General features: G+C 41.2%; 1 protein-coding gene across 1 annotated transcript in view; it reads right to left on the bottom strand.

The window, feature by feature from the left end:
• Positions 1-310: 310 nt before the first annotated feature.
• The window catches only part of TMEM132B (transmembrane protein 132B), a 1,073,183-nt gene continuing 1,046,333 nt past the window's right edge, over positions 311-27,160 (bottom strand). The window contains exons 8-9 of the mRNA XM_077293266.1: positions 13,666-13,857; positions 311-2,012 (exon numbers count right to left, since the gene is read on the bottom strand). Of these exons, the coding sequence (XP_077149381.1) occupies positions 870-2,012; positions 13,666-13,857 (1,335 nt within the window). The 3' untranslated portion in view covers positions 311-869. The remainder of the gene's footprint in view (positions 2,013-13,665; positions 13,858-27,160) is intronic.

Genomic DNA, 27,160 nt, shown 5'->3' with positions numbered 1-27,160 from the left:
GAGGGAAGGAGCTGGGAATGACTCATGCAGGGAAAAGACACTTCCTGTTTCTACATAGAGCAGAGAAAAGAGAAGACTTTACTGGGTAAAAAGGCAAAAGGAGCAATTGTAAGCACACAGTGCTTTAAAATAAGATAATGATTGCAATATATTCAGAGGATCAAAACTTTGATGGGAGGAGCGCTTCTTCAACTAGGGACTTGTCGTTTGCCCTCTGGAGTACAAATTCACAGGCTAGTGACTTAGAGTTTGCAATACCTGCCCCGAACTTTCGATCTCTGAGTATGAATAGTTGACAACAATACAAAAGGCAGAATAAAATATATGGTTCTTTATTTCTTGTATATTATGTTGCCAACCACCTTAACAATGTGTGTATTTAAGAAGTAATGATCGTTTATGTTGAGATGAACGTAAATACATTTGTAATACATTCAGATTTATGCTTACAATGAACTGGAAATATGACAATAAATGTCTAATGTGCTTTTAATTGAAAACCTGGCACAGCAGTATTTACTTACTAACTTATTTACTGGCGATATACCTAAATTCGGTAGCACACAATAGGTCTTTTATCCTGCAGCACCTATACCATGTCACATATTGTAATCCCTTCAGGAGAACCAGAATACCATTTACAGTATAAAAGCATGACATGACACCCAATACATATATTACTGCTAGACAGATTTCTTCTTCATGACCTTTTTCTTATTTAGTGCCAAATAAATTGACAGTATAGCATTTGTATAATAAGCTTAACCTTATTGGGTTTCTTTTTCTTCTCTATTGCTGTTTGATAGTCCCACTTAAAAAAAAACAAAGAAACAAAACGAAGGCATAAAGGTGAATATAAACATATTATATTACAGGTTGTCCTGAAGACTATCCATGTAGTCTCTAAGTTCACGTGAATCTCCAATGTTCATATCCTGACAGACCCATTTAATATTTTCTTCATTCCCAAAGATGACGGCATTGGTATATGGACCACCTTCTTCTGGTAAAATCGTAGTAAAGGATGTGAATTTTACCCGTTTTCTCTTTGAACTTCCTGCATTTTGAGGCTCATCCTTAGGCTCTTTTTCATAAGTGTAATCTGATGACCTCATAATTTGACTATATGGATTCTTTTGTGAACCACCATTAAGTAAAAAATTGTTTTCTTCAAATTGCGACCTCCTGTCAATCATTGTAGTGCATTCTTCTGCCACAGAAATGTCCACAGGGTTTTCCAACAGTTCTACCTCATTCCCGAGCCATACCCAGTCATGTGAATGTGGAATGTTTGCCTGATCTGCCACTGGAAACCTTTTATGTCTATATTTCCAAGCAAATGCCACACAGTTAATTAAAAAGACAAGAATTGCAAGGCAGAAGACACAGAGAAGAGCATACATGCCAATTTCCAAGTCTGTGAGACCCCTTGAAGTCTGTGTAAGTTCACTTTCTTGATTGTGTTCTGAGGCTATTCTTGTAGGAAAGCTGGTATATGGAATAGGAACAATGTGGGCATCGTTATAGTTTTTGTGATAGTCTACAGGGGAATCAGATGTTGCATTTTTATTTGAATCTTCATAATTGACTGCAGAAGATCCCTGTTTGGGCCACTCATTTGCGGTCCTTTCTTGCTCTGCAACTTTTTCAGTTGTTTTACTTGCGATTTTCTTAAATTCATCATCTATGCTTTGAATTTCATTAATATTTCCCTTTTGATCAGACTCCTTTTGGCCAAATTTAACTTTGATAGTTCCACTTCCAACAGCAAGGCTACTTTTCCTTTTAGATTTCTGGCAGATCTCACTGATTCCAAATTCTAACTTTATTAAAGGTCCTTGGCCTTCTCCTTCCGCAACTACAACAGGCCAGTTTGATAAAGGATTCTGATAGGTGGAAACCACCATCTCATCTAGAGAAGACACCATAATAGAGAAGTCTTTACTTTCATAGATATCCAATGGTGTTACTGAGCCATCGCTAAACAAGGTCCACACACTGATGACTGCCTCCTGTAACAGAAAAAAAAGTTACCTTCACAGTATACAGAAAATATCATAGTGTCAGTGAAAATCAGTCTGCGATCATAATAATAAAGATATGTCTACCCTTTAGATAAATATGTTATGGAGTCCCAATTTCTTACTAAACAAATTCATAAAATTATCCCAACAGGCTTGCAAATCCCTCAACAGGCTGTAATTCATATCATATCCATTGAGTGACTACTTTTAGATACATATAGATACATAATTTAAACATCCCCTGAAGATAACTAGTCATCTATGTCCACTCATTTTGGGATACGAAGAGCCAAGACAATGGTTAAGGAAGAGCACCTTTTTATCTTCATGATATTTTTTCGACAAAATGATTGTAACTTCTGGTATAAATGTCTCTACATTGAATTCAGTCACTACTCCAGCTGGGGTCCAGCACCAAAGTGTTAAAAGTGCCAAGTTATTGTTCTAGATGTAGGGGCTACACTCACTTAAACAGTATATTTATCTCTGCAGAGTTGTTACTACACCAATATGAGCAAGTGTCAAGTTTAACAGATCATTACACGTATACAGGATATTTTAGTATTATTTTGAGAAAGTTTCCATAAGAATTCACTTTGTATAACCTGTGATTGAACAATACCCAGTAATTTAAGAAACAAGACACTGCTGGGTAAAAAGGTTAGATGGAGGCAAGAGACTCACCTTGACAAATAATAATGCAATTTTCTAAAATGAGCTCATGCAAGAAAAATAGTCATTTTTCTTCAGTGAGATAACGCTCTGCCCACAAATGAGCTAGATATTAAACGTAATAACCACTTTACCTGTGTCACAAAAAAATATGTACTAATATAAACAGCAAGTCCGAAAATCCTACTGTGACAATATAGAATGGAGATAAAAAGGTTGTGTAAACAATGCGACTATTCTTTTTGTGCTATACATTTGATAATACTTCTTCTTACAAGAAACTAAGTTTTGAGAAGACTAGTCTATGGCTCTTAAGGAAGTTGTCTACTTTAGAAACCTCATTTTCATCAATCCATCAGAAATTCTAAGCATCTTTCATTCTGGTGCACCTGACCTGTCCTATATTGCACAGATAACCCATTTATTTGAATGGACACTTAAGTGCCAATTTATCAAGACCGGCATTTTTCATGTGGATCTTGATTAAGGGGAGTGCTGGAGAAAGAAGCTCCCGACTAGTTAAGGGGAGCATGGCACTTAATGAATATGGCACGTCTGAAAAGTGGCATACGCACCCATGCACTTGGCCACAAATCTTACTTCAGGAAGGGACTGGAGTAAGATTTGTGGTGTAAAGAACACCGCAGCTCATCATTAATTTGACAAGCAGGAGATGACACGAATATCCTGCTCTAAGGCTGGTTTCACACTTGCGTTTTGATCTGCAGCGTTTTAGCGCTAAAAAACGCATGCGTTTTTTTTCTATACTTAACATTAAAAAACGCATGTGTTTTTTAGCATGCGTTTTGACGCGTTTTCGGCAACGCATGCGTTTTTTGACACGTGCGTTCAGTTGCAGAAATGCAACCTGTAGTAATTTCTAGTGGCGTTTTTTTGCCGCAAAAAAACGCATGCATTTATTCGCGGCAAAAAAATGTATTGCTGTCTATATAAACGCATGCGTTTTTAAGCACATGCGTTTGCTTGCGTTAAAAACGCATGCGTTTTTTTAGAAAAACACAAGAAAACACAAGAAAAAACAAGAAAACGCTAACCCTAACCCTAACCCTAAACACAAGAAAAAACAAGAAAACCCTAACCCTAACCCTAGGGTTACTAGGGATCCTAACCCTAACCCTAACCCTAAGGTTAGGATCCCTAGTAACCCTAGGGATCCTAACCCTAACCCTAGGGATCCTAACCCTAACCATTAGGGTTAGGGTTAGGATCCTAACCCTTAGGGTTAGGGTTAGGGTTAGGATCCCTAGGGTTAGGGTTAGGGTTAGAGTTAGGGTTAGGGTTAGGATCCCTAGGGTTAGGGTTAGGGTTAGAGTTAGGGTTAGGGTTAGGGTTAGGATCCCTAGGGTTACTAGGGATCCTAACCATAACCCTAACCCTAACCCTTAGGGTTAGGTGTCATGGTTCCCAATGGCAAGGGAACGTAAGAAACATATAAATAATGAACAAGCTCTCGGGTGATGGAAACTCGAGTTGACCGTGAGCTAAATCTACCACACAACTAATAGTAGCCAGGGAGCATACCTACGGCTTCCTAAATGCCACGCGCCAGCCGGAGAACTAACTAAGCCTGGTAGAGGAAGAAACAGACCTGGCTTACCTCTAGGGAAATACCCCAAAAGATGATAGCAGCCCCCCACATGTAATAACGGTGAAATAAGAGGAAAAGACATACACAGTATGAAAGTAGATTTAACAAAGAGAGGTCCACTTACTAGATAGCAGAAGGATACAAAAGAGGACTTCACGGTCAACTGAAAACCCTTTCAAAAAACCATCCTGAAATTACTTTAAGACTCCTGTGTCAACTCATGACACAGGAGTGGCAATTTCAGCCCGCAAGAGCTTCCAGCTACAGAGAATTACAAAAACTGCAAACTGGACTAAAGATACAAAACAAAGGACAAAGTCCACTTAGCTGATCAGCAGACTAGTAGCAGGAACATGCAACCGAAGGCTCTGGTTACAATGATGACCGGCAAGGAAATGACTGGAGAGCAAGGCTAAATAGGAAACTCCCAAACGCTGATGGAAGCAGGTGAACAGAAGCAGCAAAGTGCAAACAAGTCACCAGTACCACCAGCAACCACCAGGGGAGCCCAAAAAGCGGATACACAACAGTACCCTCCCCTTAAGGAGGGGGCACCGAACCCTCACAAGAACCGCCAGGGCGATCTGGATGAGCCCTATGAAAGGCACGAACCAAATCCGAGGCATGAACATCAGAGGCAGTTACCCAAGAATTATCTTCCTGACCATAGCCCTTCCATTTAACCAGATATTGAAGTCTCCGTCTGGAAATACGGGAGTCCAAGATCTTTTCTACCACGTACTCCAATTCACCCTCCACCAGCACAGGAGCAGGAGGTTCAGTAGAAGGAACCACCGGTACCTCATATCTCCGTAACAGCGACCGATGGAACACATTATGGATAGCGAAAGATGCCGGGAGGTCCAAACGAAAGGAGACAGGGTTAAGAATCTCCAAAATCCTATAAGGACCGATGAACCGAGGCTTAAATTTAGGAGAAGAAACCCTCATAGGGACAAAACGGGAAGACAACCACACCAAGTCCCCAACACGAAGGTGGGGGCCAACACGACGACGACGGTTAGCAAACTGCTGAGTCCTCTCCTGGGACAATTCCAAATTATCCACCACTTGTCCCCAAATCTGATGCAACCGATCCACTACCGCATCCACTCCAGGACAATCCGAAGATTCAACCTGACCAGATGAAAAACGCGGATGAAACCCTGAATTGCAAAAGAAAGGAGAAACCAAAGTGGCAGAACTAGCCCGATTATTAAGAGCAAACTCCGCCAACGGCAGAAAGGCAACCCAATCATCCTGATCCGCAGACACAAAACACCTCAAATAAGTCTCCAAAGTTTGATTAGTTCGTTCCGTCTGGCCATTGGTCTGAGGATGGAATGCAGACGAAAAAGACAAATCAATGCCCAACCTGGCACAGACTGCCCGCCAAAATCTAGACACGAACTGGGTACCCCTGTCAGAAACGATGTTTTCCGGAATACCATGCAGGCGAACCACATTTTGAAAAAACAGAGGGACCAACTCAGATGAGGAAGGCAACTTAGACAATGGCACCAAATGAACCATTTTAGAAAAACGGTCACACACCACCCAGATGACAGACATCTTCTGAGAAACAGGGAGGTCCGAGATAAAGTCCATAGAGATGTGCGTCCAAGGCCTCTTCGGAATAGGCAAGGGCAACAACAACCCACTAGCCCTAGAACAACAAGGCTTGGCCCGAGCACACACATCGCAAGACTGCACAAAAACACGCACATCTCGAGACAGGGAAGGCCACCAGAAGGATCTTGCCACCAAATCTCTGGTGCCAAAAATTCCCGGATGACCTGCCAGAGTAGAAGAATGAACTTCCGAGATGACTCTAGTGGTCCACTCGTCAGGAACAAACAGTCTACCAGACAGACAACGATCAGGTCTATCCGCCTGAAATTCTTGCAAAGCACGTCACAAATCAGGAGAGACAGCAGACAAAACCACTCCATCCTTAAGGACACCAGCAGGTTCAGAATTCCCAGGAGAGTCAGGCTCAAAACTACTAGAAAGAGCATCTGCCTTCACATTCCTAGAACCCGGTAAGTACGAGACCACAAAATTAAACCGGGAAAAGAACAACGACCAACGTGCCTGTCTAGGATTCAGGCGCCTGGCAGACTCCAAATAAATTAAATTCTTGTGATCAGTCAAAACTACCACCTGATGTTTGGCACCCTCAAGCCAATGACGCCACTCCTCAAATGCCCACTTCATGGCCAAAAGCTCCCGATTACCAACATCATAGTTTCGCTCGGCGGCCGAAAATTTTCGCGAAAAGAACGCACAAGGTCTCATCACTGAGCAGTCGGGACTTTTCTGCGACAAAACCGCCCCCGCTCCAATCTCGGAAGCATCGACCTCAACCTGAAAGGGAAGGGAAACATCAGGCTGGCGCAACACAGGGGCAGACAAAAAGCAGCGCTTAAGCTCCCGAAAGGCCTCCACGGCAGCAGGGGACCAATTGGCAACATCAGCACCCTTTTTAGTCAAATCCGTCAGAGGTTTAGCAACGCCAGAAAAACCAGCTATAAATCGACGATAAAAATTAGCAAAGCCCAAGAATTTCTGGAGACTCTTCAGAGAAGTAGGCTGCGTCCAGAAATAAATAGCCCGAACCTTGACAGGGTCCATCTCAATAGAAGGGGAAAAAATGTACCCCAAAAAGGAAATTTTTTGAACCCCAAAAACACACTTTGAACCCTTTACACATAAAGAATTCTCCCGCAAAACCAGAAAAACCCTCCTGACCTGCTGAACATGAGACTCCCAGTCATCAGAAAAAATCAAAATATCATCCAAGTACACTATCATAAATTTATCCAAATATTGACGGAAAATATCATGCATTAAGGACTGAAAGACAGAAGGTGCATTAGAAAGGCCGAAAGGCATTACCAAATACTCAAAATGGCCCTCAGGCGTATTAAATGCGGTTTTCCACTCATCCCCCTGCTTAATTCGCACCAAATTATACGCCCCACGAAGATCAATCTTAGAGAACCACTTAGCCCCCCTTATGCGAGCAAACAAATCAGTCAGCAAAGGCAACGGATACTGATATTTGACTGTAATTTTATTCAGGAGTCGATAATCAATACAAGGCCTCAGAGAGCCATCCTTTTTAGAGACAAAGAAAAAACCGTCTCCTAAAGGTGATGAAGAAGGACGAATATGTCCCTTTTCCAGGGACTCCTTAATATACTCGCGCATAGCAGCATGTTCAGGTACAGATAGGTTAAACAAACGACCCTTTGGAAATTTACTGCCAGGAATCAGATCTATGGCGCAATCACAATCCCTGTGAGGAGGGAGTGAACCAATCTTAGGCTCTTCAAAAATATCACGATAATCAGACAAAAATGCCGGAATCTCAGATGGAATAGATGACGAAATGGGCACCATAGGAGTGTCCCCATGAGCCCCCCGACATCCCCAGCTTAACACAGACATAGCTTTCCAGTCAAGGACTGGGTTATGAGACTGTAACCATGGTAATCCAAGCACCAAAACATCATGTAAATTGTACAACACAAGGAAGCGAATCACCTCCTGATGGTCTGGAGTCATACGCATAGTCACTTGCGTCCAGAACTGTGGTTTATTACAAGCCAAAGGTGTAGAATCAATACCCTTCAGAGGTATAGGGACTTCCAGAGGCTCTAAATCAAACCCACAGCGCCTGGCAAAGGACCAGTCCATAAGACTCAGAGCGGCGCCAGAGTCCACATAGGCATCCACGGTAATAACTGATAATGAACAAATCAAGGTTACAGACAAAATAAATTTGGACTGTAAAGTGCCAATTGAAATAGACTTGTCAACCTTCCTAGTACGTTTAGAGCATGCCGATATAACATGAGCAGAATCTCCACAATAGAAGCATAACCCATTTTTACGCCTATAATTCTGCCGCTCGCTTCTGGACATAATTCTGTCACATTGCATTTTCTCTGGCGTCTCTTCAGAAGATACCGCCAAATGGTGCACGGGTTTGCGCTCCCGCAAACGCCGATCAATCTGAATTGCCATTGTCATGGACTCATTCAGACCTGTAGGCGCAGGGAACCCGACCATAACATCTTTAACGGCATCAGAAAGGCCCTCTCTGAAATTTGCCGCTAAGGCGCACTCATTCCACTGAGTAAGCACAGACCATTTACGAAATTTTTGGCAGTATATCTCAGCTTCATCTTGCCCTTGAGATAGGGCCATCAAAGCTTCTTCAGCTTGAATCTCCAAATTAGGTTCCTCATAAAGCAACCCTAAAGCCAGGAAAAACGCATCCACATTGAGCAACGCAGGATCCCCTGGTGCCAATGAAAATGCCCAATTTTGAGGGTCACCTCGCAGCAAAGAAATTACAATCTTAACCTGCTGGACAGGATCTCCTGAGGAGTGAGGTCTGAGAGAAAGGAATAATTTACAATTATATTTGAAATTCAGAAACCAAGATCTATCTCCGGAAAACACCTCTGGTGTAGGGATTTTAGGTTCAGAAATAGGAGTATGCATAACAAAATCTTGTAAATTTTGAACCTTCGTAGCAAGATTATTTAAACCTGCAGCCAAACTCTGAGGATCCATCTTTAAACAGGTGAGCTCAGAGCCATTCAAGGATTATAAGGAGAGAAAGGCAAAGGCAGTAATTAGAGCTGAAATACAACTAATCCAACTATGGAGCAAGCATAGGGAAAAAGAAAATTTTTTTTTACAGACTTCCTTTTTCTCTCCTTTCTTCTGCCAATAAGTTTAACACATGGCCGGTCATACTGTCATGGTTCCCAATGGCAAGGGAACGTAAGAAACATATAAATAACGAACGAGCTCTCGGGTGATGGAAACTCGAGTTGACCGTGAGCTAAATCTACCACACAACTAATAGTAGCCAGGGAGCATACCTACGGCTTCCTAAATGCCACGCGCCAGCCGGAGGACTAACTAAGCCTGGTAGAGGAAGAAACAGACCTGGCTTACCTCTAGGGAAATACCCCAAAAGATGATAGCAGCCCCCCACATGTAATAACGGTGAAATAAGAGGAAAAGACATACACAGTATGAAAGTAGATTTAGCAAAGAGAGGTCCACTTACTAGATAGCAGAAGGATACAAAAGAGGACTTCACGGTCAACTGAAAACCCTTTCAAAAAACCATCCTGAAATTACTTTAAGACTCCTGTGTCAACTCATGACACAGGAGTGGCAATTTCAGCCCGCAAGAGCTTCCAGCTACAGAGAATTACAAAAACTGCAAACTGGACTAAAGATACAAAACAAAGGACAAAGTCCACTTAGCTGATCAGCAGACTAGTAGCAGGAACATGCAACCGAAGGCTCTGGTTACAATGATGACCGGCAAGGAAATGACTGGAGAGCAAGGCTAAATAGGAAACTCCCAAACGCTGATGGAAGTAGGTGAACAGAAGCAGCAAAGTGCAAACAAGTCACCAGTACCACCAGCAACCACCAGGGGAGCCCAAAAAGCGGATACACAACAGTTAGGGTTAGGATCCTAACCCTTAGGGTTAGGGTTAGGATCCCTAGGGTTAGGGTTAGGGTTAGGGTTAGGATCCCTAGGGTTACTAGGGATCCTAACCCTAACCCTAACCCTAACCCTAGCTATTTCTGTTTATAGTGGGTTTTCCAGTTGATTTTGATGATTGGCAGCTGTCACACACTTCTCAGCATGCATTTAAAAAATGCAAACGCAGGAAAAAACGTATGTAAACGCGGCAAAACGCCGCATTTTTTTTTTGCATGCAAAAACGAATGCGTCTAAAAAACGCGGCGTTTTGCAGCGTTTACATGCGTTTTTTCACCACCTGCGTTTTTTTAAAAAACGCTGCAGATCAAAACGCAAGTGTGAAACCAGCCTAAGACTGCCTAAAGTCAGAAAACTTTGGAGTATTTCGCATTGCACCAAAATTTAGCAAATTTTTTCAAAGCTTTTAGAATTCTGGCATAAAAGCTTTTATGAATTGGGCTCTAGGAAATTTAACCCTTATTTCCAGATATCCCACAGACAAAATCAGTTCACTGGGATTCATAGCAGGGGACACTGTGACCACTAAATAGACAAGGGACCCTTTTAAAAGTCTCCATTATTAGCAGAATGAGATAATACTAAATAGGTTCACATAGAAGAGGTAAAACAATTATCACATTAAGTACTCTGTGTGTACTATTTGGCAATAATTTGTCTGTAAGGTATTGACCACAACCTGTAATACTGAAACAGTTCTCCAAAAAATAATCATAGAAAATAGTTGAATGATTGCAATACCAAATCACTTAAGTCATACCCGGACTGTGATTATGCGTGAGTGCTAGGGCCTTTGTCTACCATCACAATACTGAGTGATTATAGAAGTAACACAAAAGGCCATGCTCACACACTCAGTATTTGGTCAGCATTTTACATCAGTATTTGTAAGCCAAAATGGGAAGTGGAACATGCAGTGGAAAAGTATAATAGAAACACGTCAGCAATTCTGTATTTTTTACCCACTTCTGCTTTTGGCTTACAAATACTTATGTGAAATACTGACCAAATACTGAATGTGTGAACATGGCCAAAGGAAACTATACTCTTATTGACCAACATTTGGCATATTGTATGTTGCCAACCCATCCTGTGCCTATAGACTTCTGGCATTTTAATATACTACTTCATATACAGTGGTTCCTGAAGGTTTCCAACTCTTCCAAAATTTTCATAGTCTACATAAACTTGATCTAAAAGTACTGTACATTAGATTTTCATACATGCCCTGAAAGTAGCTGAGAGAACCAAATAAAACAAATGAGTCAAAAATATTAGATTTTGCTTTTTTTAAATGAGGAAATTATTTAGGAAATTATTATTATGGGATCACAATTATGTGTGAATGGATGATCTATCTATTTCTGATCTGCATAACACATATTTATGGAAGTGTATCACGACGTGAATAAGGTTTTTTTCTGAAAATCTCACAAGAAGAGCTGTTGATGCCCATTAGGCTGCAAAAAGTTACAAGCACATCTGTAAAGCTTTTGGACTCCAACAATTCACAGATGGACAGATTAGGTACAAATGGAGTCAATTCAAGACTATTTTTACTCTCTCCAGGAGCAGAAGTGGTCAACCAACAATGATCACTGCGTATAATAGTCTGCAAAGTCATAGTAACCTCTGAGCAATTGAAAGCATTAGACAAGCCAAAAGGCTATTTGGACAATATTGTGTGGAAGAATCAAACCAATATAGAGTTTTTAGTTTACATGAGAAGTGTTATGTTTGGAGAAGAATAAACCACTGTACTATATCATAAAAACCTCATACCATCTGTGAAACATGGTGGTGGTAATATCATGGTTTGGGACTGTTTTGCTGCATCTTAGCCAGGATGACCTGTCATCATTTATGAAAAAAATGAATCCTGAATTGTATCTGCAAATTCTGAAGGAAAATAGGGTGATGAAGTAAGACAACGATTCAAAGGACACAAGTTGTTCTAACAAAGAATAGTTAAGGAAGAATAAAGTTAAAGTTTTGGAATGTTCAAGTCAAAGTTCTGACCTTAATTCTATAGAAACGGAGTGGAAGTATCGGATGTGAACAATTTATGGAAAAAAAAACAGCAACATATCTGAGAAGAAGCTCTTTTCTAGGGAGGAATAGGCTAAAATTCCTTCAAGACGATGCACAGAACTAATTAACAATTACTGGGAATGTTTAGATGCAGTTATTGACCATCAAAGTGAAGGCTCACATACTTTTGCTCCTCACAGACATGTAATATTGGATTATTTTCAGAATTTAAAACAATTACATTGACAAATATTTTTGACTCATTTGCTAGATCTGATGTCGTTTTAGGAAACGCTTATGTAGAAATGTGGAAAATTCCTAAGGGTTAACTTCCAAGCACCATTGCGTATAATTACTTAAACTCTGAGGAAATGAATGTGTTTCTATATGTGTCTTAGTGGTAAGCAATGTTATTTTGCCTCAATGCGTTTAAGATAAATCTGGGTTTATACGCAAAGCCTCAATGGATGCCCGGTTGCATGGGTTACTTCAAATTAACCCCTTCACGACAAATTACATATATTTGCCGTACATCATATGTTGTGTTCCTGCCTTTGATGCAAGCTCACATTCTGAGAACAAATTCTTTCCCAGTACATGATGGCTGATTTAATCAGCCTTTAACAGCTGTGGGTGGAGTGGTGCTCTGCCCGCGACTGTTCACCTGTTAAATCCTGCTGTCAACCTCTGACAACAGCATTTAACATGTGCCAACAGGGGCGGGCGTCATTCCAATCTACGGTCTCTGTCCTTATGATACTACTGTGAATACTGACCCATGGCTCATAATTTCTGCTATACATAGCAGGGCTGAAGCACTGCTATATATAGTACAGGAGACTGCACAATCACAGCTTCAAGTCCCCTAAGGGGACTATTAAATACAGTAAAAAGTAAAAAGAAAGTTTTCAAAAATAGGAAAAAATAAAAATCCCACAAAAGTTCAAATCATCTCCTTTTGCCCAATTAAAAATAAAACAATTACAAAAAAAATTTAAAATATCATACTAACCTCAATTGGTATCAGTAAAAACATTCGCACAAAAAATAAGCCCTCACATAGCCTTATATCCCGAAAAATGAAAACTGTATGGATCTTGGAAAATGGCGTTCAAAGCAGAAAAAAAACAATGTTATACAAATTTTTTTCAACACCCAAATAAAAAAACTATACACGTCTGGGGTCTGAAAAATCATATTGCCAGGTCAGTTTTACCATATAGTGATCATGGTAAATTAAAAACCCAAAACACAATCGTGAAATTGCACTTTTTTGCAGTTTCACCCCACTTAGAACTATTTTACTGCTTTTTAGTACACTCTGTGGTAAAATGAATTGCGTCATTCAAAAGTACAACTTGTCCCGCAAAACACATGGCCATATTGACGGAACAATAAAAAAGTTATGTCTCTTGGAAGAAGAGGAGGAAAAAATAAAATTGAAAAAACAGACAATGGCCCAGGGGGAAGGAGTGAATGTTTGCATGGGTTACCTCACGCACTTTGCTTTCCTTCTACATTCACAGTTGTACTGACTGACAAACTATAAAATGTGTCCTAGCATGTTTGTGTTCTCCTGAGAGAGAGAAATGAGATTGTGAACCCCTCTGGAGACAGACATCAGAGTGACTGAATATATTCTTTTTACTCACAGTGCTGTGTAAAACGTGGGCATTGTGTATGTAAATAAGACATAATACAAAAAAAAGTCAAGGTAAACTATCCTTTTCACAGTATACCGGTAATTTGTGGAAATACAGTATTCTGCATTTTTAGTATCATTGTACCTGTTTCATCTCGTGCAGGATATCACTGGCTGTAGTCGTTGTAACGATGGCTCTTTTATTACCCTTACTGGCTTGTACAGACAAGGAAAGACCAGTTATAAGTTGGATTCCTAGGTCAACAATTCCCACACGATCGTCCAGAACTGTCACTGTTTTTTCAGCCAAGATAGAATCAGACAATGGAGAAAGAACCTGAGAAAGTAAATGTAACAATACTTGGTAAATTTGTACAATAGCAAATGTACAGAACATATATAATTCATCACTCTAAATTTTCTGAAGTGCTTGCTTATTATTAGGACACACTTGTAATATTCCCTAATTTAACATTTGACATGACCACTTCCACTATATGGGTAAAACCATTATATAGAATCCTAACCATGAATTTAGGGTTTCCATTTTAGTTCCAGTGTCAGAGGTATATAAAATCAAGTATTTTACCATGGAATCTGCCCTAAAAAAACATTTGTGAAAGAATGAGTCATTTTAAAGAGCTCACTAAAATAGAGCATGGTAAGTTGGTAACATAATAGGATGCTACAGTTGCAATAACTACATTTTTAACATTTCTTCCCTCTTATTGGTTCCACAATTAACTGTGAATTATATAGTTGAAAATTTGAAGTGTTTAGAAACTACACCAACTCCATGTAAACACCATGTAAACATACTGAGCAGGGTTGCCGAGTGAGGAGGCACATAGTGTGTAAAAATCACCAACTATCTAGTATTGCTGACTCAATAACTACAGAATTCCAAAGATCCTCTGGCATTAACATCACTACAAGAACTGCCTTTGGCAGAGAAGCTGCATGCAATCCCTTACACCACCAAGCACACTGCCAAATTCTGGATGAAGTGGTGTAAATCAAGTGCCCACTAGATTCTGGACCGTGGAAACATGTCCTGTGGAGTAATAAATCACATTTCTCTATGTGGCAGTTTGATGGACGGGTCTAGGTTTGAAAAATGTCAGGAGAATGTGACTTGCATGCCTGCATTGTGCCATGCTGGTAGAGGTAGGATAATGCTATGGGGTTGTTTTTCAAGGGTAGGCCTAGGTCCTTTAGTTCCAGTGAACGGAAAATATATATTTTTCAGCACAGCATACCAAGACATTTTGCACAATTGTATGCTTCCAACTTTGTTTGAACACTTCAGGGATGGCCTTTTTCTGTTCAAACATCGCGGAATTCCAGTGAAGTTCTGGATGAATTGGAAAATATTTCCACATGCCCACCCAAAACATAGGAAGCTGTTTTAGCTGCAAGGCTGGGACCAATGAATATTAATATCTATGGCTTTAGAACAGTATGTCATAAAAGGTCTTGTATGGGTAACGTACTGTATACCGTGCGCCAATAGTATTTTTTTCTATATAATGCATATAGCACTTACTTTGGTAGGTAATCTTTCAAGATGTTGTTGCCATCTTTTTGAAAATGAAGTACTGTATATATTTTAAATAAAAGTAGATAAGTGAACATAAGGGCATCACCAATAGATGCTTAAACGTGGTAGTGAGGGCCCTCGGCATATATGTATTTACGCAGTCTGTCAGACCATTTTAGTATGGCCATGTTGCCAGGTCCAAATCGATAAGTCTACAGTCAATTTGTGTGAGCGGCTGGAGCCTGCCCAGTGTGCATGGCTCCCTCCATACACTTGTATTACGCAAGACCGCACCCTGCCTAGAGATGCGACTGGCCAACTAGAGGGCATAGCCTTGCTCAATAAAGGTGCATGGAGTGAAACTGCACCCACTGGATGGGTTCTGGCTGGGAGCGTGTAAAATGCATATGTACCCACCAGTCCTGGTCCAGAAACTGGCGAATGCCCACCATACACAGTGAGTGCCCTGGGAGGATTCATAAGTCTGCAGTCACACAGAATGACTGCCAACTTATTAATTTGGACCTGACAGTCTCACTAAGAGATATAACTATTAATAGGTCACATACACATGGTGACCAAAAAAGGTCATACATCTGAGAAGGTTTTTCTGCCAACGTATGCTAATGTTACAGTAGTAGTGTAGTATTGTTCATGCAATTTTGTATCAAAATGTTGTATCTAAAATTATAAGTATGGCATGATATAGGTCCATTCATAGAGAGTCTGGCTTGTAAATGCCAAGGAGATATGTTATTACGTATACATCAGTCATAGATTAACTTACGCAAACCATAAAAATGACTTCATGTTCCATATTACAAAGCCATAGACACTTCGGCCTCAATTCATCAAGCAGTTTCTACACCAATTGATGAAGCAGGTTCTGCCAAAATTCTGGCTTAAACAACTTGAAATTTCACAAATGTTTACAACTTAAAGTTGCACAAATTCTTTTTTTAACATTTGATATTTTTACACTAGTTCCAGCCAGTTCCCTCAACTATTTGAAAAGGGAGCAAAGCTCGGGTTGGATGGGGCATGGTCAAGCATTCCAGGCAAATTCTTCAATTCATCATTATTTACAACACAAAGCTGGCGCAAATGACGATAGAAATAGTGTAATTGTGCTGATGTGGCGTATGTTTCTGGTACTTTTAAAAGATCCACAAAATCCATTATGGAGCTGCGGGTCTCTTAATGAATTTAACACATCTTGTGTCAACGTCCCCCTTAATCAAATGTCCCCTATACAAAATCTCAGTCTTAGTGAATCAGGGTCTTCATGTTTTTTTGTATAGTGCCTCCATAAAGCACCGTATTACAGAGTAATTCTGTAGTGGGGAAATCAATATATTCTTCATGCGACATTCAATGGAACAGAGTACATATGCCTTTTTATGAAGTCAAAGAGATTACAAGGTATGGTATGAGTCCACAGATTTATATGTGTGCTGTATTACTAGTGTATACTTTTCCAATACCAATAGATCTAGATGAATATGTCTCAGGAATTTATTTTTCCTAACACCTCCTAATTATGGAAATTAGTTTTCGCAAAATATAATAAAACAATAGCCAATTGCCTTCTTTCTCTACTTTTCAGCATCTCTTTATCCTCTTCTATCCCATGTGAACGCTCTTCACGTTTGCAGGCTCACAGAGCGTCTACCATGTTGGATGGTAGCGGCTTCCCCCATGTAAACCTATGAAACCCAGAGCAAGGCTCCACAAGCTTACATTGATAATGTGACTTTCGGCGCACATATAAACCTCTGTGTGATCTGGCTAGTTTGATTTTAGGCCATGTGAGCCAGATAGTACCAGAGCAAGGCTGGAAACTGGGAAAGATGATGATCAATATTTTAATACATTTACTCTACATTACACACATAAAGGAGGGGTTATGGAAAGGAAAATTTGCTGAGAAATTGTCTTAGGCCGGTGTCACACTTGCAAGTGCAATGCGAGAAACTCACACGAGTCTCTCGCCTCAATACCCAGCACTGCCGGCGGCGGTTCGGACCGGAGCATTCAGCTGCATAGAAATACATGTAGCCGCACACTCCGTCCCGAGCACCGGTGGCAGTGCCGGGTATTGAGGCGAGAGACTCAAGTGGGTTTCTCGCACTGCAGTTGCAAGTGTGACACCGGCCTTAAACACACAGTAAGTTGTGATAATCTCAAATACATGAGGTCTTAAAGTGTATTTGAAGTTACAGCAATTATGTTTCATGAACGTGACTTTATTAAAGTATCTAGAGATGTATGCAATGTGAAAGATTTACTCTACTATATCCCCTGTCATGATCTCTGCAGGCAGAGATCATAGCAAGCCTATAGAGGGACAAGCTCTCGGAAGATGGAACTATACTGACCATGAACTAAGCCTGTCGCGCAACTAGAAATAGCCAGGTAGCATTTCCTATTTATTGCTAGATGCCCAGCTCTGGCCTAAGACCTAAATAGCTAGCAGAGGGAAATATAAGACCTGGCTCACCTCTAGAGAAATATTCCACAGAAGACAGTAGCCCCCCACATATAATGACGGTGAGTTCAGATGAAACAACAAACGCAGCAGGAAAATAGCCTTAGCAAATTTGAGGTCCGCTTACTAGATAGCAGAAGACAGATAGTATACTTTCATGGTCAGCAGAAAAACACTAACAAAACACCATCCAGAGATTACCTTAAACTCTGGCATTAACTCATAACACCAGAGTAGCAATCCCTGATCAACGAGAGCTTTCCAGACACAGTAACAAAACTTCAGCTGTGAACTGGAACAAATAGGCAAAACGAAACATGGACAAAAGTCCAACTTATCTAGTAGTTGTCAGAAGCAGGAACAAGCACTGAGAGGCATCAGATAACATTGTTGACCGGCAAGAAACCACCAGAGAAATGAGCTTAAATAGCGACACCCACTACTGATGGAAACAGGTGAAACAGGAAAGAGGATGACAAGTCCAATTCCACAAGCGGCCACCGGGGGAGCCCAGAATCCAAATTCACAACAGTACCCCCCCCTCAAGGAGGGGGCACCGAACCCTCACCAGATCCACCAGGGCGACCAGGATGAGCCCTATGGAAGGCACGAACAAGATCAGAAGCATGAACATCAGATGCATTGACCCAAGAATTATCCTCCTGGCCGTAACCCTTCCACTTGACCAGATACTGGAGTCTCCGTCTGGAAACACGAGAGTCCAAAATTTTCTCCACAACGTACTCCAACTCACCCTCAACCAACACCGGAGCAGGAGGCTCAACTGAAGGTACAACAGGTACCTCATACCTGCGCAATAACGACCGATGAAAAACGTTATGAATGGAAAAGGACGCAGGGAGGTCCAAACGGAAAGAAACAGGATTAAGAATCTCCAATATTCTATAAGGGCCGATGAACCGAGGTTTAAACTTAGGAGAAGAGACCCTCATAGGGACAAAACGAGAAGACAACCAGACCAAATCTCCAACACAAAGCCGAGAACCAACACGACGATGACGGTTGGCAAAACGCTGAGTCTTCTCCTGGGACAACTTCAAATTGTCCATAACCTGCCCCCAGATGTGATGCAATCTCTCCACCACCGCATCCACTCCAGGACAATCCGAGGATTCCACCTGACCGGAGGAAAATCGAGGGTGAAACCCCGAATTACAGAAAAACGGGGACACCAAGGTGGAAGAGCTGGCCCGATTATTGAGGGCGAACTCTGCCAATGGCAAAAAAGCAACCCAATCATCCTGGTCAGCAGAGACAAAACACCTCAGATATGTCTCCAGGGTCTGATTAGTCCGCTCGGTCTGGCCATTAGTCTGAGGGTGAAAAGCAGATGAAAAAGACAAATCTATGCCCATCCTAGCACAGAATGCCCGCCAAAATCTAGACACAAATTGGGTACCTCTGTCAGAAACAATATTCTCAGGAATACCGTGCAATCGGACAACATTCTGAAAAAACAGAGGAACCAACTCAGAAGAAGAAGGCAACTTGGGCAGAGGAACCAAATGGACCATTTTAGAGAAACGGTCACAGACCACCCAGATGACAGACATCTTCTGGGAAACAGGCAGATCCGAAATAAAATCCATCGAGATGTGTGTCCAAGGCCTCTTAGGAACAGGCAAGGGCAACAGCAGTCCGCTAGCCCGAGAACTACAAGACTTGGCCCGAGCACAAATGTCACATGACTGCACAAAGACTCGCACATCTCGCGACAGGGAAGGCCACCAGAAGGATCTTGCCACCAAATCCCTGGTACCAAAAATTCCGGGATGACCTGCCAATGCAGAAGAATGTACCTCAGAGATGACTCTACTGGTCCAATCATCCGGAACAAACAGTCTATCAGGCGGACAACGATCCGGTCTATCCGCCTGAAACTCTTGCAAGGACCGCCGCAGATCAGGAGAAACGGCCGACAAAATTACTCCCTCCCTAAGGATACCTGTGGGTTCAGTATTACCAGGAGAGTCCGGGTCAAAACTCCTAGAAAGGGCATCTGCCTTAACATTCTTAGAACCCGGTAGGTATGACACCACAAAATTAAAGCGAGAAAAAAATAAAGACCAGCGCGCCTGTCTAGGATTCAGGCGCCTGGCAGTCTCAAGATAAATCAAATTTTTGTGGTCAGTCAATACCACCACCTGATGCTTAGCCCCCTCTAGCCAATGGCGCCACTCCTCAAACGCCCACTTCATGGCCAAAAGCTCCCTATTCCCAACATCATAATTCCGCTCTGCGGGCGAAAATTTGCGAGAAAAGAAGGCACAAGGCCTAATGACGGAGCAGTCGGAACCTTTCTGCGACAACACTGCCCCAGCTCCGATCTCCGAAGCGTCAACCTCAACCTGAAAAGGCAGATTCACATCAGGCTGACGTAACACAGGGGCAGAGGCAAAACGGTGCTTAAGCTCCTGAAAGGCCTCTACAGCATGAGGGGACCAATTAGCAACATCAGCGCCATGTCTGGTCAAATCAGTCAGTGGTTTAACGACATCCGAAAAACCAGCAATAAATCGGCGGTAAAAGTTGGCAAAGCCCAAAAATCTCTGAAGACCCTTAAGAGAGGAGGGCTGAGTCCAGTCACAAATAGCTTGCACCTTGACGGGATCCATCTCAATGGAAGAGGGAGAAAAAATATACCCCAAAAAGGAAATTTTCTGGACCCCAAAAACGCACTTAGACCCCTTCACACATAAAGAATTAGACCGCAGAACCTGAAAAACTCTCCTGACCTGCTGGACATGAGAGTCCCAGTCATCAGAAAAAATCAGAATATCATCCAGATATATTATCATAAATTTATCCAGAAAATCGCGGAAAATATCATGCATAAAAGACTGGAAAACTGAAGGGGCATTAGAAAGACCAAAAGGCATGACCAAATACTCAAAGTGGCCCTCGGGCGTATTAAATGCGGTCTTCCACTCATCCCCCTGCCTGATCCGCACCAAATTATACGCCCCACGAAGATCAATTTTAGAGAACCACTTAGCACCCTCTATACGAGCAAACAAATCAGTAAGCAATGGCAATGGGTATTGGTACTTAACAGTGATCTTATTCAGAAGCCGATAATCAATACATGGTCTCAAAGAGCCGTCCTTCTTTGAGACAAAGAAAAACCCAGCTCCCAAGGGAGAAGAAGATGGACGAATATGTCCCTTTTCCAAAGACTCTTTTATATATTCCCGCATAGCAGCATGTTCCGGCACGGACAGATTAAACAAACGACCCTTTGGATATTTGCAACCCGGTATCAAATCTATGGCACAATCGCACTCACGGTGCGGAGGTAACGACCCAAGCTTGGGTTCGTCAAAGACGTCTTGATAATCTGAGAGGAACTCAGGGACTTCAGAGGGAATGGACGACGAAATAGAAACCAAAGGTAAGTCCCCATGAACACCCTTACATCCCCAGCTCAACACAGACATTGCTCTCCAGTCCAAGACTGGATTGTGAGACTGCAACCATGGCAATCCCAGTACCAAATCGTCATGTAAATTATACAGCACCAGGAAACGAATAATCTCCTGGTGATCCGGATTGATACGCATGGTTACTTGTGTCCAGTATCTGAGCCGAGAATTCCTTTGCCGGAGTTCTTCACAGGGAATAGAGCTAGCTTCCAGAATTTCCGAAATAATTGTAAGCTTTATTTGTCCCTGAAGTCTCGTTCAGCTGGAGACCCTGCTCAGCAGGTTAGGATTGTGATTTCCTTGCTCAGGGGTGACCCTCAAGATTGGGCCTTCTCATTGCCAGCAGGGGATCCTGCGTTGCGCGATGTGGATGCGTTTTTTCTGGCCTTGGGCTTGCTTTATGAGGAACCTCATTTGGAACTTCAGGCAGAAAAAACTTTGATGGCACTATCTCAGGGGCAAGACGAAGCTGAGGTTTACTGCCAAAAATTCCGTAAATGGTCTGTGCTTACTCAGTGGAATGAGTGCGCCTTGGCGGCAACTTTCAGAGAAGGTCTCTCTGATGCCGTTAAGGATGTTATGGTGGGGTTCCCTGTGCCTGCAGGTCTGAATGAGTCCATGACAATGGCTATTCAGATTGATAGGCGTCTGCGGGAGCGCAAACCGGTGCACCATCTGGCGGTGTCTATGGAAAAGACGCCAGAAAGTATGCAGTGTGATAGAATTCTGTCCAGGAGCGAGCGACAGAATTTTAGACGGATGAATGGATTGTGCTTCTATTGTGGGGATTCTACTCATGTTATATCAGCATGCTCTAGGCGTACAAAGAAGCTTGATAAGTCTGTTTCCATTGGCACCATTCAGTCTAAGTTTATTTTGTCTGTAACCCTGATTTGCTCTTTGTCATCCATTGCCACGGACGCCTATGTTGACTCTGGCGCCGCTCTGAGTCTTATGGATTGGTCCTTTGCCAATCGTTGTGGTTTTGATTTAGAGCCTTTGGAGACTCTTATTCCTCTGAAGGGGATTGACTCCACCCCATTGGCTAATAATAAACCACAATACTGGACACAAGAAACCACCAGAGAAATGAGCTTAAATAGCGACACCCACTACTGATGGAAACAGGTGAAACAGGAAAGAGGATGACAAGTCCAATTCCACAAGCGGCCACCGGGGGAGCCCAGAATCCAAATTCACAACAATCCCCCTTCTTCGTGCCTACACTTTAAACAAGCTTTTAGTCTGCTAATCATCTGTTTTTGCTAATTTAACATGAATGCTATGGTCTGCTAAGTAGCATTATTTTAATTCACTTCAAATATTACCAGAGTTAACAGACATGGAAAATGCTAATGTGATTTTATGGTGTGCCTTTGAAGTGTGGGTGGTATTTCATCTCCCTCATTTTGCACTGATTGAGGGAAATCTTCTGTATTGCACATGATTATCTTGCTGAATCCTATGACTCCAGAAATATTCTGTACCAATTATTCTACGTTAGTGTTGCTTACTAACTGGAAAGATTTCTTTTCCATTCCAGAACATTCATTTTTCTCTTCTCTGAAGACAGATGAAGTAAAGTTTGAATGATTATCTAGGCCAAACAGCTAATGGCATTCAGTAATACTGGACAGCATTGCTGACAGCTGGGACCTCATCAGTCCAATGTATTCGCAAAACAGTGACAGTACACAAAACAGATTCTCAGAAGCAATTTGGGTGTGTATTTTTAGATAGATAGATGATAGATGATAGATTTGTTTTACATATCACAGTCTATTAAAAATAAAGGACTGAACTCTTGCAATTTTCACACTGGTCACTGGGGATTTTTTAGACTTCCTTTTGTTTCAGGAAACAACACATGTAGATAGCCACAATGGTCAAATCCTGACTATCTTTTGTATTGAAAGAACTTAAATGTGTGTGCAAAGGTAATTGTGACATTTATGAATATATTAAAAAATGGATGTTACCCCTTTTTCCCTTTAGTATAAGGATAGTCTGATGCCTTCAGACTGCACTAACCAGTTACTGGCAGTGAGTGTGGCAACACATTTAATTGATCAAAGGAACAGTAATGTTCACACAGTATTTAGAAAAGATTCTTCAGACTTGTATTTTTATAGGAAAAAAATGAGTTTACAAATTTACAGATGTTTCAGAAGAGCCGCAGATCTTGTTCTTCAGTTCGCTTCATGCAATATTCACTAAGCAACAAAGGAAATGTTCACCTACAATATATATAAGCTTCATTTACTTGGCTTTATTATGACTCTGTGCATGAGTAATACATTTAAAGCCAAAAACTGGACATTTCAAGGGGTTTTCTGAGATTTTACAATATTGGTGATGAGGTGGAGAGTGTATAATATAAAGAAATAGCGATTAAATCTGTCCATTTTCCAGTCATGATATCCAATCCATCAGTCACCGACAGTAAGTGCTGAAACCAGGGAAGTCCTGTACTCAGTAATACAATTTTGAGCATGTGACCGCTGTGGCCAATGATTGGCTGCAGTGGTCAGGTGACTGATGAGCTGGACCTTTGGAATGGTGGTGAGAATTAAGGGTAATTATTTCTTTTAGAACAAACAATACGGTACATTGGGGCTGATTTTTGGAAAATCTAATTGATTTAATTGATTTCCGAGTTTGTAATCAAACATTTTCCTACTTGTATACGGTTTTTGCTAGAATGTAAAATATTGGATAGGGCTATAGCAGCAACCTGAGCCTGTCATTAGACAGGAGAAAGATTTCAGACTCTGCATGCATACAGTAGACAATACGGGCAAAGATCCCGACACTGCTTAAAATTGTGCTCCAATGGAGAAAAGTTATGCAATGTAGTAGATACTTCCTAAAATCAGTTTTTACATTTCCGTAATATCATTTTGACTTTTCTTTACTGCAAAACCACTTGAATCAAGGGAGAAAGATTAGCGGACAAATGCGAGCTTCTTATTGCTAATTATTCATTACTGGGTTTAGGTTTTCAGTTGAATTTACCTAGCTTCTTTCCAGCATTAATATGTGGATGTGCTTTTGCATTTTGTATCCCAGAATTGGGGCATGTCCCCAATAAAAAATACCAGTTCCGATACATACAGTAGGTGTAATAAGGTACATTATGGGGTGTAATTTGAAATGTATGGCCAGCCATGCAACTACAAATGAGCCCCAAATCTACCACATTCCATGGATTATTGTGGTGTTTTCCTATATACAGTAGAAGAAAGACCTTTGGGTCCCCACTGGAACCAAGGGTTGAGCGCAACTGCTACCTGTTCAGCCCATTTTACTTCTCTCCTGGGCTTTGCTACAGACACCATGCCTCTCTATATGGGGAGGTAGTGCCATCATGCAACAACCTATTTAATGTTGTCTCATTTCTCTTATATTTAGGTCAAGGACTAAGAACATCAAATATGATAAATATGCAAAAAAAAGAGTGAGGGGAGCCAGCAATCTAATATACTGTATAAAGCTGAATGTGTGTGTATGTCCGGGATTGGCATCTGCACCGTCGCAGCTACAGCCACAAAATTTTGCACAGTCACACGTCTGGACCCTGAGAGCATCATAGGCTATGTTGTGAGGCGGAATTTTAACCCTGCGCTTTCCAATTCACCAAACAATTTTGCCCCATCTACATAATGGGTTAAAAGTGAAAGGAAAAGTGTTGGAGGCAAATTGACAGCTGCCAGATGTGAACAAGGGGGACTTAAAGAATGAGAGCAATGGCACCAAAGAGTTTATACCGTACAGTTGCTAAGGTTGCGCCCCTACATGGGATACTCCCCACACATGGATATGAACACACACACACACATTGCGCCACACACTACCACGTGCTTGAACACATATACCACCCTCAGCACACGTTTCACCACACATACACCTACCTCGCCACATAAAAGTCGAAATACAAAAGTCGCCACTCAAAACTCGCCATGTGCAAAATTCGCCACATGCAAAACTCGCCACATGCAAAGCTAGGCTCACGCAAAACTAGCCACGCGTGCAAAACTCACCTCATGGAAAACTCGCCACATGCAAAACTTGCACACGCGGAAAAATTGCCACAAGCACAAAAGTTGCCTCACACAAAACTTGCCCATACTCAAAACGCACCACACATAAAACTCACCACGCGCAAAACTGGCCATGCACAAAACTTGCTTCACACAACTTGCTACACTAACCTGTCACATGCAACTCGACACACAAAAAGTTGCTACACACATGTCGCCACACAAAACTCATCTTACAAAAGCCGCTACATGCATGTCGCCACACGCATCTCAACACACACAACTTGACACATGAAACTCGCCCTAAAACACACACAAGTCTGGTATTATCCTTCAAAAATAAAAATCTGATTAATAAGCAGACAAACTACAAGAGCAACAAATGTACCATATAGGAAATACGGCAGCTGTCAGTTACATGACCTGTCTATTATGTGTATGTGTGAGCTAATATATACTGCCAGGGGGGAGGGCTTCCTGTTGGCTGGGGATTTATCAGGCTGCCAATTTAGCTTACAAATATTGAGGTAAAAATACTGACCAAATAATGTGTGAACGAGGTCTAATACAGGAGGAGATGACATACAGGTACATACTATATACAGGGGAGATGACACACAGGTATATACTATATACAGGAGCAGGTGACACACAGGTATATACTATATACAGGAGCAGGTGACACACAGGTATATAAAATATACAGGAGGAGATGACATACAGGTATATACTATATATAGGAGGATATGACATACAGGTATATACTATATACAGGAGGAGATGACATACAGGTATATACTATATAAAAGAGGAGATGACACATAGGTATATAGAGGAGGAGATAACATACAGCAGGTATATACTATATACAGGGGAGATTACATACAGGTATATACTATATACAGGAGCTGACATATAGGTATATACTATATATAGGAGGAGATGACACATAGGTATATACAATATACAGGAGGAGATGACATACAGCAGGTATATACTATTTACAGGGGAGATGACATACAGGTATATACTATATACAGGGGAAATGACATACAAGTATGTACTATATACAGTAGATGACATACAGGTGTATACTATATATAAGGGAGATGACAAACATGTATATACTGAGGGGAAAATGAGAGGTGTGAGGTGAAAATGAGATGTGTGAGGTGAAAATGAGAGGTGTGAGATGAAAATGAAAAGGTGTGAGTGCAAAATGAGAGGATTGAGGGAAAATAGTGGAGTGATCGCAAAATGACAGATGTGATGTCGAAATGACAAGTGTTAGGGGGGAATGAGCGGAGTGAGGGGGGAATGAGAGGAGTGAGGGGGAAAATGAGAGATGTGAGGGGGAAAATGAAAGGCGTGATGGGAAAATAAGAGAAGTGAGGTGCTATAACTAACCACAGATATTTACTATGCCCATGCAACGCCGGGCTCTTCAGCTACTATATTATAACTTAGCCTCTATGTGTGGGTAACAAATGCAGGAAAACATGACTAAATTGCCTTAATTAAGGGAATTAGCTAGAAAAATGTGGAATAATCATATGTACTTTAAAGCACTGCCTGAAGTGCTACAGTGCAATTTTCATTTTCTTACACTGTATACTGCAATCTGCATGAAATTAAGATAGTTATAAAATCCAATAAACTTTTTTTCTAAATGCAATTCACATAAACACTACATTTCTTCCAAAGTCAATTAAAGCTCAAATTGTATTTCATGATGTGATAGATTTTTTTCTACTCTATAAATACGTTGCCCCAAAACACTTCACTCGATAATCTGCGTAGCCCAGAGACTTCTGTCACACTGGAAGAGATCTACTAAATTAGCTTTTTTTAATTTATGGAATACAAATTTTAATAAAGATCCTACATTGTTATTTTTTTTTTTTACTAAGCCCACAAACATAAATACTCAAGAAATAAAGAAAAAATCAATAAAAAAGTGAGCCCACATTTTCCATTTGATAGAATGTATTATCTATTTTTAAGCCATTTGAGCTATTCTAGATCCCCAAACTATTAATTAGCACATATACACTATACAATAATACAAGAAGCAGAAATGTATCACTGAAAATTTGCTGCACGTTTGACATACAATAATAAAACCATAA

Source organism: Ranitomeya variabilis, chromosome 1 (assembly GCF_051348905.1).
Source record: "Ranitomeya variabilis isolate aRanVar5 chromosome 1, aRanVar5.hap1, whole genome shotgun sequence".
In the NCBI taxonomy this organism is placed as follows: domain Eukaryota; kingdom Metazoa; phylum Chordata; class Amphibia; order Anura; family Dendrobatidae; genus Ranitomeya; species Ranitomeya variabilis.
The sequence above is the reverse complement of the archived record's forward strand: the minus strand, read 5'-3'. Positions and strand labels throughout refer to the sequence as shown.